Source organism: Hylobates moloch, unplaced genomic scaffold (assembly GCF_009828535.3).
Source record: "Hylobates moloch isolate HMO894 unplaced genomic scaffold, HMol_V3 SCAFFOLD_15, whole genome shotgun sequence".
In the NCBI taxonomy this organism is placed as follows: domain Eukaryota; kingdom Metazoa; phylum Chordata; class Mammalia; order Primates; family Hylobatidae; genus Hylobates; species Hylobates moloch.
This window is the reverse complement of record NW_026652290.1, coordinates 81580968-81594779: the sequence shown is the minus strand read 5'-3', so window position 1 is coordinate 81594779 and position 13812 is coordinate 81580968. Positions and strand designations below refer to the sequence as shown.

The window sequence follows — 13812 nt, the reverse complement described above, 5'->3', positions numbered from 1 at the left end:
CATTTCTTTTTTTAAAAAATTTTTTTCTTTTTTCTTGTTTTTTAAATTATACTTTTAAGTTCTAGGATACATGTGCATAATTTGTCTTCATTTAAGTACATAATTCAAATGTTGAATAAAGCTACACTGTTAGCATCTACTAGTCTAGTAATCCCATTAAAATAATGAGGTGACTCGGGCATGATGTTTTCTTAGGGAATCCTTACTAGTGCTCAGTGAATAAAGTGCAAAGAACTCCCAAGTGACATATTTAATAACTCAGTAAAAAACAATCAACACAATTGTATGGTCACTAATAAAATACGCCTTTATCCTTCTCTTCTGAAAAATCCTTCTGCGGGCTCCTGGCACAACATTCTCGCCCCACCTTTCGCAAAAATTACTGACATGGTACTGGGCTCACTTGCCCCCAAGGCTGTCATTTATCTGGGTGCAGGGATGTGTCCTCCCTCACAGGACACAGTGCGCTTTTTCTATTGCTTCAACTACATCTGACTTCAGGGTCTTCCCTCTGGCTTACTGAAAAAGCATGGGTTGAAAAAGTTTGTCTCTCTATCACCATTATACTATCAACCCCTTCCTCTCTCTAGAATTTTTCTTAACAAGCAAACCAGGAGCTTCTATCTTCTATTTTGTAAGCAGAATTATCCCCATTATATAGATCTACGGCCTGAAACACACAGAGGCTGCTCTCCTACATGGCTCCTCCATTCATGCTACGTTAACCTGGGAGGCTTTCCCCAGTATGTTTTGGCTTGTTTGTAATTCCATAACCTTGAACAGAAAAATGGCACCTCCCCCCTACTTCTATTCTTATCAATCCAGGGTCCTCTCATTTGGCTCTAAAGTCTGCAACAGGGTAGCTGCAAGGTGGGCCTCTATAGTGGCTCACTGGAAGGCAGTCAGAGGAGACAAGTTCACAGTGCAGGAAGGCGGCCAGAGACTCCTGAGGGCAGAGAGAAACTAGGTGACATCCAGTTCAATACCTTAATGGATGGAAAAGGAAACGGAGGGTCAGAGAGGTGAAGTCACAATAAAAGCAAATGTCAGAGCTCATATTCGAACCCAAGACTCCTGAAAGTCCAGGTAACACACAGAACCCAGCCGAGCCTTTTTTCTATAACAATAGTAACTGGAGGGATACAAAATGTGGCTCTAATATTGTAGGACAAGAGGTCCCTTGAGTACTTCATAGATACACAGACCAATCCAACACAAAAAGTCTCACTTCCAGATTAGTTTCATTTTTCTGTTACTCAGTCTAACTCTGTGCCCAAACTGGGGTGAGGCAGAGAAAGGTAACAAAAAATAAACAAATGAAAGGACCCCACAACTGCTGCATAGAAGCAAAGTAAGATTTATTTTGCAAGAATAGGCATTGAGTATTACAGAATGGCATAGTAATGGTGAATGGCAAGATGAGGAGATTAAGTAACAAACGCTACAGACATTCAAAGGGAGAGGTGATTAGGAGCTGAGGTAGAGAGAAAGTGATGAGGGCATTACTTCTCAGCAGTATTTTAACCACTGTCTGCCTCATTTATCTCTCTATAAAGCAAATCTTGTTCTCTATTCATCAACAAGGATTCTGGGAAAACAGAGCAGACAGAAACATCATGTGAAGCCTTGAAGGAGAGTTTCCAGTAATTATAATCACAAATGAAAGTAGAAGCCAACTGTTGTCTACTGCAAAAACCCCAACTCTGTGCCATGGAAAATAAGGTCTTTCAACTTCATAATCTCAGTAAGGAGCAAAGCGATAATCCTCCAATTTTTGTAACTTTCAAGGAAAAGGAAAGGAGTCAATGTCATTTCCCAATGCCACAGGCTTAAAAGGACCAACAAACTTAAGTTTTTGTACCCCCAACTCCCTCTTTTTTAAGGCTGGTAAAAATCAAAAGATTCCATGAAATATTTAAAAAATACATAAAACGTATTTTCCAACGCTGTGATTACTGGCTAGAGATCCATATTTCAACTAAAACAGTTTCCACTGAATAGCTTCCTCTGGATGATTTCTACTGCTACGTGTTTAGTTAATAATTGTATTGCTGGCCAGGTGTGGTGGCTCACACCTGTAATCCCAGCATTTTGGGAGGCTGAGGCAGGTGGATTACCTGAGGTCAGGAGTTAGACACCAGCCTGACCAATATGGTGAAACCCCATCTCGACGAAAAAAATACAAAAATTAGCCGGGTATGGTGGCAGGCACCTGTAGTCCCAGCTACTCGGGAGGCTGAGACAGGAGAATTGCTTGAACTCGGGAGGTGGAGGTTGCAGTGAGCCGAGATCATGCCACTGCACTCCAGCCTGGGCGACAAAGCAAGGCTCCACATCAAAACAAACAAACAAACAAAAATTGTATTGCTCTTTGTATTTCAATATCTGTCAAAAATGCTGGGCGCGGTGGCTCATACCTGCAAGTAAGTCTAGCACTTTCAAAGCCCGAGGTGGGCAGATCGCTCAAGGCTGGGAGTTCAAGGCTAACCTGATCAATATGGTGAAACCTCACCTCTAGTAAAAATACAAAACTTATTTAGGTTGGCGCAAAAGTAATTGTGGTTTCTGCCATTAACTGGGCATGGTGGTGTGCACCTGTGGTGGCGTACACCTGTGGTACCAGCTACTCAGCTACTCACGAGGCTGAGGCAGGAGAATCACTTGAACCCAGGAGGCGGAGGTTGCAGTGAGCCAAGATCATGGCACTGCACTCCAGCCTGGGTGACAGAGTGAGACTCCATCTCAAAAAAAAAAAAAAAAAAAAAAAAAAGTCAGAGAAAAGAAAAGCAAGGCAGGCACAGTAGTGTGCACTTGCAGTCCCAGCTACTTAGGAGGCTGAAGCAGGAGGATCACTTGAGCTCAGGAATTCAAGTTCCATCTGGACAACATAGTGGGATCCTAGCTCTCTAAAGAAGCAAGAAAGGAAAAGAGAAGGGAAAAGGAAAGGAAAGGAGATTTCACTGAAAACTTGTCTAAAGAGAACAATGACTAAATGGATTGGGGTAAAAAAAAAAAACGTACTGAAAGTCATCTGCAGTGAAAATAAGCAAAAAAAAAAAAAAAAAAAAACAAGTGGTGGGGGGCGGGGGAAGGGGGCTGCAAGTAGGAGAGATCCTTTAAAAAGTGCCTCAAAAGGGCAGTGAAGGGATTTCTCCTGCAGGTATTAATCAGATCTCAGTTACCTACAATAGAAGGCACGTTGGGTCTTAACTGAAACTCATATACATACAAGTAACCACATCCATGTAGAGGAGGTAGAGTCCTGGGCCTTTGTTCAGGACTCTATGGTCCTAGGTTTGAGGCATATGTGGTTACCTAGAGCTCTTTGACTGGAACTTGAAACTTGCTTGTGAAAGGGAACCCAGAGATGTATGCCCAGGGACTTTTTGGTCTCTGAAAAGACTTTCTAGTCTCTAGAAAGCCCAGAGAAGCAGGGCTGGTGAACTGCATTCAGAGAGCCAGTCAAGGTTCTTTTTAAAGCATGAATCACTCTGCTTTGTGGTACCTGAACTAAAGAATGAATTAATGGTCTTAAATTGAAAGCATCACATTCACATGGTAAAGATCTATGTATCTGGATGCAGCACAACATCAGAACATAAAATACACTGGATTTTTTAAAAGTTGTATACAAGATGTTGGGAATGACATTGTAAGTTCTGTCCCAAGAGGATGCAACAATAATAATGGCATACATGTATAACTTTGGAAAATCCAAATCAGTAACTTCTAAGACTTAAATCAATGAAGAAAATCAACAGAGCAATAAGCTTAGATATACTCTTAAACATGGGATAAAGGAGTAAGACTACATATAATACTTACGAATACCTTACAGAGAGGAAGAAATAGCAGGTAAGTACACATAAATCAAAGGGAAACAAAAAGCTGTCGTTGGCGCTTTTAATCTTCTTCTCATTCTGCAATTCACTTTTAGCAGTCAGAGCAACCTTTGCACTACTCCCACAAACTGAAATTTTTTTCTTTAGCCAAACTCATAGTATCCATGAGCCCGATGAGAACCCTTCCAACTACATAAATTACCCCTAACAATGGTACAAAAATAAAACACTGCTGACCCACTGTGCATACACCCATCCATCTTTTTAGTTATTACCCCAAGTCAAAACAGCCCACTCTGTATCACAATCAGAACCACAGGCAATGCCTGGAATGACAGGTTTTATGATCAGCCTTTCACTTTCTTCATGAATAATATTCTCAGAGGCCATCTAAATCAAATGCATACAGTTTTATCACATTCACTGTTTTTTAAAAAATCTGTTTACAGTTCACCTCGCCAGTGAACATTTTGGGGTAGCATGGGTTGTACCTGTGGTAGGCTGATGAAACCCCAAACTAACTAAATCTAGGGCCTTCCACTTTACCACAGAAGGTGGCCAAGAAAGAAGAGCCAGGCTTCCTCTGTATCTGGCTACAAACCAATCCTATAACCCCAGGTGATTGTCACCATGTGCCACACATGGTTAACCAATCCAATCAGCCACTTTTCCTAAAGGAAAAGCAAAATAAGGAACAGATCCCACCACTGGAAGTGACATCAATTCTACATCCAGAAGACAGCCTGTACTCAGATGCATCAGCTGTGGATATAGGCTCCTCATCTCTCTCAGTTGCATACATTTCAGACCCTATAGGTCCATTCAGTGTAGCTAAGTTACTGGCTACTCAAAAGGCAACCAAAAAACAAGGTTATTTTGGTATAACAGAAAGAGTACATCTAACACCCTTGACAAGCCCTGCACTCTTGGGTTCAAATTCCAGCTCTGTAACTGCCTTGCTCTCTGAACCTCAATTTCCTCAACGGGCAAATGAGGGTGATAGCACCTCTTCTCAGAGTCACTGTAAGCAAAATGTCCAGTTCACTACTTGGCAGAAAGACGGGGCTCGACAAAGGTTGGTCTACTTCCTTCTGACGTCTCTGCTCAGAACACTTTCTTTCTTGTTTTCTGCATTCCTGGGTCAAAATCTACTTCTTAATAAACTCCTTAAATTGCCTAACCAATTTTAATAAGCTACTACTGTCTAGCTTGTTAAAATTGTATCTGTGTGTGTGTATGATGGTATTAAATTTAATATCCCAAGTTTAATTTTGCTATTCAAAATGTGATCTACAGACCAGCAGCACTGGCATTACCTGGAAGACCATTTGAAAGTCAGACTCTCAGGCCTCACCTCGGATTTACTGAAATCAGAATTTATATGATAGCCAAGTGATATGTTTACATCTTGAAGTTTTAGAAACACTGTTCTATAACACACATGGACACTCAATAAGTCAGAGCCTAGACTCTGTACTTAAGGAATCAATGGTGGTACTTCTGCTTACAGGGCATTTTGCTTACAGTGACTCTGAGAAGAGGTGTTACCACCGTCATTTGCACGTTGAGGAAATTGAGGTTCAGAGAGCAAGCAAGGCAGTTACAGAGCTAGAATTTGAACCCAAGAGTGCAGGGCTTGTCAAGAGTGATAGATGTGCTCTTTCTGTTACACCAAAATAACCTTGTATTTTGGTTGGTGGCACTTCTGCTGTTGGTGATGTTCTATGAATCTACTTCATACAGCACCTTACTTACTGGAAGAAAGCAACTACAAACCGCAGCATTTTCTTTCACTGGAAGAACAGACTGATTGCAAACTTCTTACAATGAACTCAAACAAATTTACAAGAAAAAAACAACCCCATCAAAAAGTGGGCAAAGGACATGAACAGACACTTCTCAAAAGAAGACATTTATGCAGCCAAAAAACACATGAAAAAATGCTCATCATCACTGGCCATCAGAGAAATGCAAATCAAAACCACAGTGAGATACCATCTCACACCAGTTAGAATGGCCATCATTAAAAAGTCAGGAAACAACAGGTGCTGGAGAGGATGTGGAGAAATAGGAACACTTTTACACTGTTGGTGGGACTGTAAACTAGTTCAACCATTGTGGAAGTCAGTGTGGCGATTCCTCAGGGATCTAGAACTAGAAATACCATTTGACCCAGCCATCCCATTACTGGGCATATACCCAAAGGACTATAAATCATGCTGCTATAAAGACACATGCACACGTATGTTTATTGCGGCACTATTCACAATAGCAAAGAGTTGGAACCAACCCAAATGTCCAACAATGATAGACTGGATTAAGAAAATGTGGCACATATACACCATGGAATACTATGCAGCCATAAAAAATGATGAGTTCGTGTCCTTTGTAGGGACATGGATGAAACTGGAAAACATCATTCTCAGTAAACTATCTCAAGGACAAAAAACCAAACACCGCATGTTCTCACTCATAGGTGGGAATTGAACAATGAGAACTCATGGACGCAGGAAGGGGAACATCACACTCCGGGGACTGTTGCGGGGTGGGGGGAGGGGGGAGGGACAGCATTAGGAGATATACCTAATGCTAAATGACGAGTTAATGGGTGCAGCAAAACAACATGGCACATGGATACATATGTAACAAACCTGCACATTGTGCACATGTACCCTAAAACCTAAAGTATAATAATAATAAAAAAAAATGACGCCCTAAGTACACTGGCTTCAAAGCAATATTTAGATTTTCTATATTAATGCAATCTTTGTTTCATATAATAGATACTTTGAATATAATGAGTAGTATCAGCATTCTGATTATATGTAAACTAAGCAACATTTTGGAACGGTACTTTCAGGAACCATTGAAAGGTACTTTCAATGTAGCAATTTATTATTTCTAGGATGCAATGAACAACAGACTGAGTAGTAAAAAGCTTCCACAAATTCAATGTTCTTAAGACAGAGGACAGGTTCTAAAGCAAATCTGTTTCTAATGTAAACTGCAATTCTGTGCACATGCCTTTCCTCCTTGCATCAACTTTCTGAAAACATTTCTTAGTTCTTTCCAGTTATTCATGAAAGAACAATTTTTAAGGCCCCTGAAAGTAAAATTTACCACCCAAATTCCTAAAATGAATCACCAAATGCCAGATGAAGGAGACTGGTAACTTTGTATATCAGGAAACAAAAACCAGTCTGCGTGAGTCATCTCTGTGATCAAAGATAACACAGCCACAGCCAGGGCTTGGGGCAAACAAACAGCTCTGCAAGCACATGCCAGAATCTCATGTTTAATGGTTTTCTCACATTAAAATGCGTAAGTCAGCTCTGTGAAACAAGGAAGTGGAACCTAGGACACTACATACGTAAGAAACGCTCTCTTGAGTTTGGTTTCTTACCCTTCTGCTCCAAATCCACTTCAATTTTTGGTAGAAACACAAAAAATGAAGGTACTCTTTTGTCAAGAGCTAAGCAGAAAGGTAAGAGCTAACTGATATGATAGGCTTCTGAAAGGTTTCATGAGAAAATTTTAATATTTCTTGAAGGCCTACATATTTAGGGCTTTGATCCAAAATGAACAAAGTAATCAGAAGATGGCAAATGCCTGAAAAGATGTAACACAAGAAGTGGTAATAGGCTCTAAAAGAAGAGAAACCTGTTATATTATTCCACGAATACTCTATATTCATGGCTTTTTTCAGGTACTACAAACGTAAAAGAGAAGACGAGTAGGAATTCATGCCACATGGCATTACCATTTACATGCCACCCATTGCACTGCCTCACAGACTCCTCCAGAGTGAAGAGTCAGGTGTCCTGATGTCCTCTCAAACCCGTGGACAGAAGATACATACCAGAACCAAGCCTGCTCCGTGCTGGCCAGGCTCAACACAGGAATAACACAAACATGGGGCTATGTTTTTCAAAAGGAGTATCTCCTATCAACACCATCCACCTGCCTTGGAGCAGACAGGGCTCAAAGAAAACATTACTTACACAGGTTCTAATGAGATCCTGTACCCATGATATAAGCACCTTACTCTGAAACACTGGGGGCAATGGCAGGAAAACCCAGGCCTCTGCTTTCACAACACCCCTCCCAAAGTTGTGTGTGTGTGTGTGTGTGTAAAATAGTTATATATATATACACACAATACTTATATATAAAAGTTTTACACATTATATATGTAATATAGATATAATATATGTAATAGTTTTTAATATATACAATAGATTTACATATATAAAAATATATATATAATATGGCCAGGCACGGTGGCTCACGCCTGTAATCCCAGCACTTTGGGAGGCTGAGGCAGGCGGATCACAAGGTCAGGAGATCGAGACCATCCTGGCTAACACAGTGAAACCCCGTCTCTACTAAAAATACAAAAAATTATTCAGGCGTGGTGACGGGCGCCTGTTGCCCCAGCTACTCCGGAGGCTGAGGCAGGAGAATGGCGTGAACCTGGGAGGTGGCGCTTGCACTGAGCTGAGATCGCGCCACTGCACTCCAACCCGGGCGACAGAGCGAGACTCCATCCCAAAAAACAAACAAACAAACAAAATATATATATATATATAAATAAAAAATATATAATATATGATAGATACATATATAAAATAGTTTCTGAAATAAAAACAAGATAAAATATTCTCGTAAAACTCCCATGCCCACCCAGACCATTTCTACACAGCATGACACTACCTCATAATGAAGGGAACAAAAGGTCCCATGCTGAGAGCAGAAGAAGTACCATCCATTGGGGAAGCGTAGAGTCTCTCCAACACCAAAAGTAAGAGAAACATGCTTGGATGACGATTTGGTTCTCCCATATCACTGAAACAACAATTATTACACATAAAAGATTTCACATTTAGGTAGTGAAGCACTCCTCCCTCAAACATTTTTCTCATGAAATAATTATGTATATGGCTGGGTGCGGTGACTCACGCCTGTAATCCCAGCACTTTGGGAGGCCGAGGCGGATGGATCACGTGAGGTCAGGAGTTCAAGACCACCCTGGCCAATATGGTAAAACCTCATCTCTACTAATACAAAAAACTAGCCGGATGTGGTGGCGCATGCCTGTAATTCCAGCTACTCGGGAGGCTGAGGTGGGAGAATCACTTGAACCTAGGAGGTGCAGGTTGCAGTGAGCCAAGATCACGCTACTGCACTCCAGCCTGAGTGACAGAGTGAGACTCCATTTCAAAAAAAAAATAATGTATATGAAGTGAGACTCCACAATCAAGGGGACAGTTTTCCCTTTTTCTTTTTTTTTTCTACATTCACTTCTTATCTCCCAAATGTGCATCATAAGAAAAAACTACTAGCAAAACAGGGAACTGCACTTTTGTACATGATCCTCTTCTCAAACCTAATCATTTGCATAATTAGAGTACACTATTTTGATTAGAACTGTTCCTATAGTAGAGAGGTGCCTGTTCCAGAGTATGAAATGTGAAACTTTCAACATCCAAATGTATTTAAGAAAGCATGAACAGTCACTAAAGGCCAGAAAAGCACGTTAGCATAAACTACTAATGTGAGCAAATGCATCATAACCAGAAGTAAAATTCATTACTTTTATTTTCTAATTATAGACAATTAGCGTACATTCACACCAAGTGCAAAATTATAGGAAAAATACAAAACACATGCTTTATGATGTTCATACTAAAAATTCCACTACCAGCTTTAGAATGTGTGTGTGTGTTTTGTTTTCTTTTTTTGAGACGGAGTCTTTTTCTGTCACCCAAGCTGGAGTGCAGTGGCAAGATCTCGGCTCACTGCAACCACTGCCTCCTGGGTTCAAGTGATTCTCCTGCCTCAGCCTCCCAAGTAGCTGGGATTACAGGTGCACACCACCAGCCTGGCTAGTATTTGTATTTTTAATAGAGATGGGGTTTCGCCATGTTGGCCAAGTTGGTCTTGAACTCCTGACCTCAGGTGATCCACCTGCCTCGGCCTCCCAAAGTGCTGGGATTACAGGTGTGAGCCACCACAACAGGCAGAATGTGATTTTTAAGACAATGGTGAACTATAAGACTGGAAGCCCTCGTAATGGCTTTGCTCTGTGTTTCCAAGAACACTGGCCATTTTTGCTCAGGTAGACCAGAACCATTTCTGAACACAAGTGATCACATTAGTCAGCTAATTGCTACAGTTTCACAATGGTAAGTTGCAACAAGCCAGCAATAAAAAATGACAGGTATGCATAAAGCAAACTCAATATGTAAACACAGATTTTTTTAAAAATAGGAAGAAAATAATTCATAACAGAAGAAATCACCATGTGATTCCTAGCTTTCTGTACCACCGAAAATGGAATTAAGTTTGATAAAATTTAACATAAAATAGGATTTTTAAAATATAAAGACAGGATTTTACACAACTTTTCAGGTACAAATTTACTATAGAGAACCAAGCAACATGATATAATTACAAAAAAGCACTTTAATAAAAAAGCCAACTTTATACAAGGAAGCAGTCTGACCGTGCACAGTGGCTCAAACCTGTAATCCCCACACTTTGGGAGGCCCAGGTGGGCAGATTGCTTGAACTCAGGAGTTTGAGACAAGCCTGGGAAACATGACGAAACTCCATCTCTACAAAATATACAAAAATGGGCAAGGAGTGGTGGCCACCACTGTACTCCAGCTTGGGTGACAGGGAAAGACCCTGTCTCAAGGAAAAAATTTAAACAAATTTTAAAAAGGTTAGAATTTTATTAAAAACAGCTGCCTAGAGGGAAAATCTCAATTACTATGGTAATTCACATGCTTGAGTTCATTTTGCCCCACCCAATTCTCTTCTTACCTGTCTACTGTATTGGCTACAGTTTCCAACTGTTTAAGAAGAAAAGGATAGAGTTCTGGGAAACGAGAGAAAAACTCTCTCCCTGTCATTCTGTGAAAGAAGGAGGAAAAAAGTTATTATCACTTATTCCCTTTGATCTGACAATAAAGCCTTCTTTTTTTTTTAAAAAAAGGAAGATAAGTATGGTTGTCTGGATATTTAATTAAATACAGTTAAAAACAGAATCTACAGCATCTTAAGAATTTAACAATCAACATAAATGGTAATTTTGATTTCTGAAGTGTTCTCAATCCATTAACTTTTATCTCAAAATTTAAGATTATGTATGTTTACACATATTTGATATTAAATTCTATCAGGGAAGAAATATGTAATCTGTGCCAATGTCAAGTTTCCACAACTGATTTGGACTATGAGTAGAGTCAACACCTGATTGACTGAGACTGACTCAGCTTCAGTGATAAGGACAGGTCTAGAACAAGCTTTCCCAACCCTAGCACCAATGACAGTTTGGACCAAATAACTCTTTGTTTCAGGAGACTGTCCTACACATTCTGGGATGTTTAGCGGCCTCCGTGGCTTCTACCCACTAGATGCCAGCAGCACGACACCCCTCCCTAACAATTATGACAATGAAAATGTCTTTAGACATTGCCAAATATACCCTGTGGGACAAAAGGGCCTCTGATTGAGAACCACTGGTTTGGAGTACGGTTATGAGAAGTAGAGTCTTGGCATGTGAAGTTCTGGAAATCTAATCCTTGCTGAACTTGCAAGAATTATCTTTTTCAACTTTATAAAAACTTCTCTTGAACTATGAAAGTAGAATAGTCCCTCAGACTGCACCACTGACCAAAAAGCTCAAGCTAGATATGGCATTTAGGAACATACTATCTCTGTAACTATTAAAGAATTACTCCGAAGGGGTGACATAAATATTCCCTAACCTACCCATTTTTATCAGCTCTACATGTTATGTTCCTATTAATTGAAATCCAGAATATCACATTTAAAAAAAAACTGAAACGTTTTTACACACAGCAAAATGCTGTGATCAAGTGTACCATTCGACCCACAAATACATACACTCGTAATCCACACCCCTATCAAGACTCGGAAAATTTCCATCATCCCATAAAGATCCCCTATGCCCCTTCCCAGCAAACTACCGCCCCACAAAGGAACCTCTGATTTGATTTCTATCATTACAGTTTGGTTTTGTCTATTCTAGAATTCGTATAAATGTGATAATACATTTTTGTTTGTTTTTTGAGACGAAGTCTCATTCTGTCACCCAGGTTGGAGTGCAGTGGCGCGATCTCGGCTCACTGCAACCTCCACCTCCTGGGTTCACGCCATTCTCCTGCCTCAGCCTCCCGAGTAGCTGGGACTACAGTTGCCCGCCACCACGCCAGGATAATTTTTTGTATTTTTAGTAGAGACAGGGTTTCACTGTGTTAGCCAGGATGGTCTGGATCTCCTGACCTTGTGATCCGCCCACCTCAGCCTCCCGAAGTGCTGGGATTACAGGCATGAGCCACTGCGCCCAGCAATAATACATTTTTTTGTCTTGCTTTTTTCACTCAGCACAGAGTTTATGAAATTTATCCATGTTATTCAACATATCAGTAATCTGGTTCTTTTTCCGTTGAGTAGTATTCCATTATATGAATCTGTAAGTTTGTTTATTAATTCTCCTCTTGACAGGTATGGGTTCTTAACCTTTTTTTTTTTTTTTTACTATTATGAATAAAGCTGCTGTAAAATTCTAATATAATGCTTTTTAAGGACATGTTTTCATTTCTCCTGGATTAATATCTGAGAATAAAACTGTAACATGTCTAACCATTTAGGAAACTGACAGTTTCCTGAAATAATTATACCATTTTACACTCCCAACAGTAAGCTAGATTTCTGATGGAGATTTCTACATTCCTTTCAACATTTGCTGTTGTTTTGTTTTTCCTTTCTTTGTAGCCATCCTTGTGGGTATGCAATGGTGCATCTCCTGTAATTTTGATTTGCATTTCCTTGACGACTAATGATGTTGAGCACTTTTCATGTGCTTTGGTCATTGTTATGACCCTTTGTGAAGTATCTCTTCAAGATTTTTGCTCATTTTTAACAGGTTGCTTTTCCTTGGTCATATATATGCATGGCATATACCTTCTTCTAGTCTGTGGCTTGCCAACTTATTTAATAATGTCTTTTGATGAGCAGAATTTTAAAATTTTTGACAAAGTCCACTATTTAATCAAATTTTTTCTTTTATGATTCATGCTTTCTATGCCTAAGAAATCTCTACCTACCTACCTAAGAAAGATATCGTATATTTTCCTCTAGAAGCTTTATGGTTTTAGCTTTTACATTGAGGTCTATGATCCATTTTAAATTAATTTTTGTGTATAGTGTGAGATAGAGGTCAAAGTTCTTTTTTTCCACATTGGTATTTCATATTTTTAATAGGGAGATTTTTTTTGAAAAAAAAAAAAAAAAAAGATATGCCTTAAAAATGAGATGTGCTGCTGGGTGTGGTGGCTCACACCTGTAATCCCAGCACTTTGGGATGCCGAGCCAGGTGGATCACCTGAGGTCAGGAGTTTAAGGCCGACCTGACCAACATGGAGAAACCCTGTCTCTACTAAAACTATACAAAATTAGCTGGGCATGGTGGTGCATGCCTGTAATCCTAGCTACTCTGAAGGCTGAGGCAGGAGAATCACTTGAACCTGGGAGGCAGAGGTTGCAGTGAGCCGAGATCGCGTCACTGCACTCTAGCCTGGGCGACAGAGTGAGACTCCGTCTCAAAAAACAAACAAACAAAAAAAGGAGAAGTGCTGTGCTCATAGATGAGAGGATTCCATATTATAAAGATGACATTCTCCCCAAATTGATTATAAATGCAACGCAATTCCAATAAAAACAGTAAGAGAGTGTGTGTGTGTGTGTGTGTGTGTGTGTGCGTGCAAGTGACCTGAGAAGTTCATTTTACTTCATTTTATTTATTTATTTATTTTGAGACAGAGCCTTGCTCTGTTACCCAGGCTGGAGTGCAGTGGTGCAATTTCGGCTCACTGCAACCTCTGCCTCCTAGGTTCAAGCAATTCTCGTGCCTCAGTCTCCCGAGTAGCTGGGACTACAG

At 40.1% G+C, this 13812-nt stretch overlaps 1 protein-coding gene across 4 annotated transcripts in view; it reads right to left on the bottom strand.

Moving 5' to 3' along the window:
• THADA (THADA armadillo repeat containing) overlaps nucleotides 1–13812 on the bottom strand; it is a 359204-nt gene that overhangs the window by 192447 nt on the left and 152945 nt on the right. For all 4 annotated transcript variants that reach the window (XM_032177807.2, XM_032177809.2, XM_058428959.1 and 1 more), the window contains 2 exons: nucleotides 10671–10760; nucleotides 8556–8687 (listed from right to left, as the gene is read on the bottom strand). In XM_032177807.2, coding sequence (XP_032033698.1) covers nucleotides 8556–8687; nucleotides 10671–10760 — 222 coding nt within the window. The remainder of the gene's footprint in view (nucleotides 1–8555; nucleotides 8688–10670; nucleotides 10761–13812) is intronic.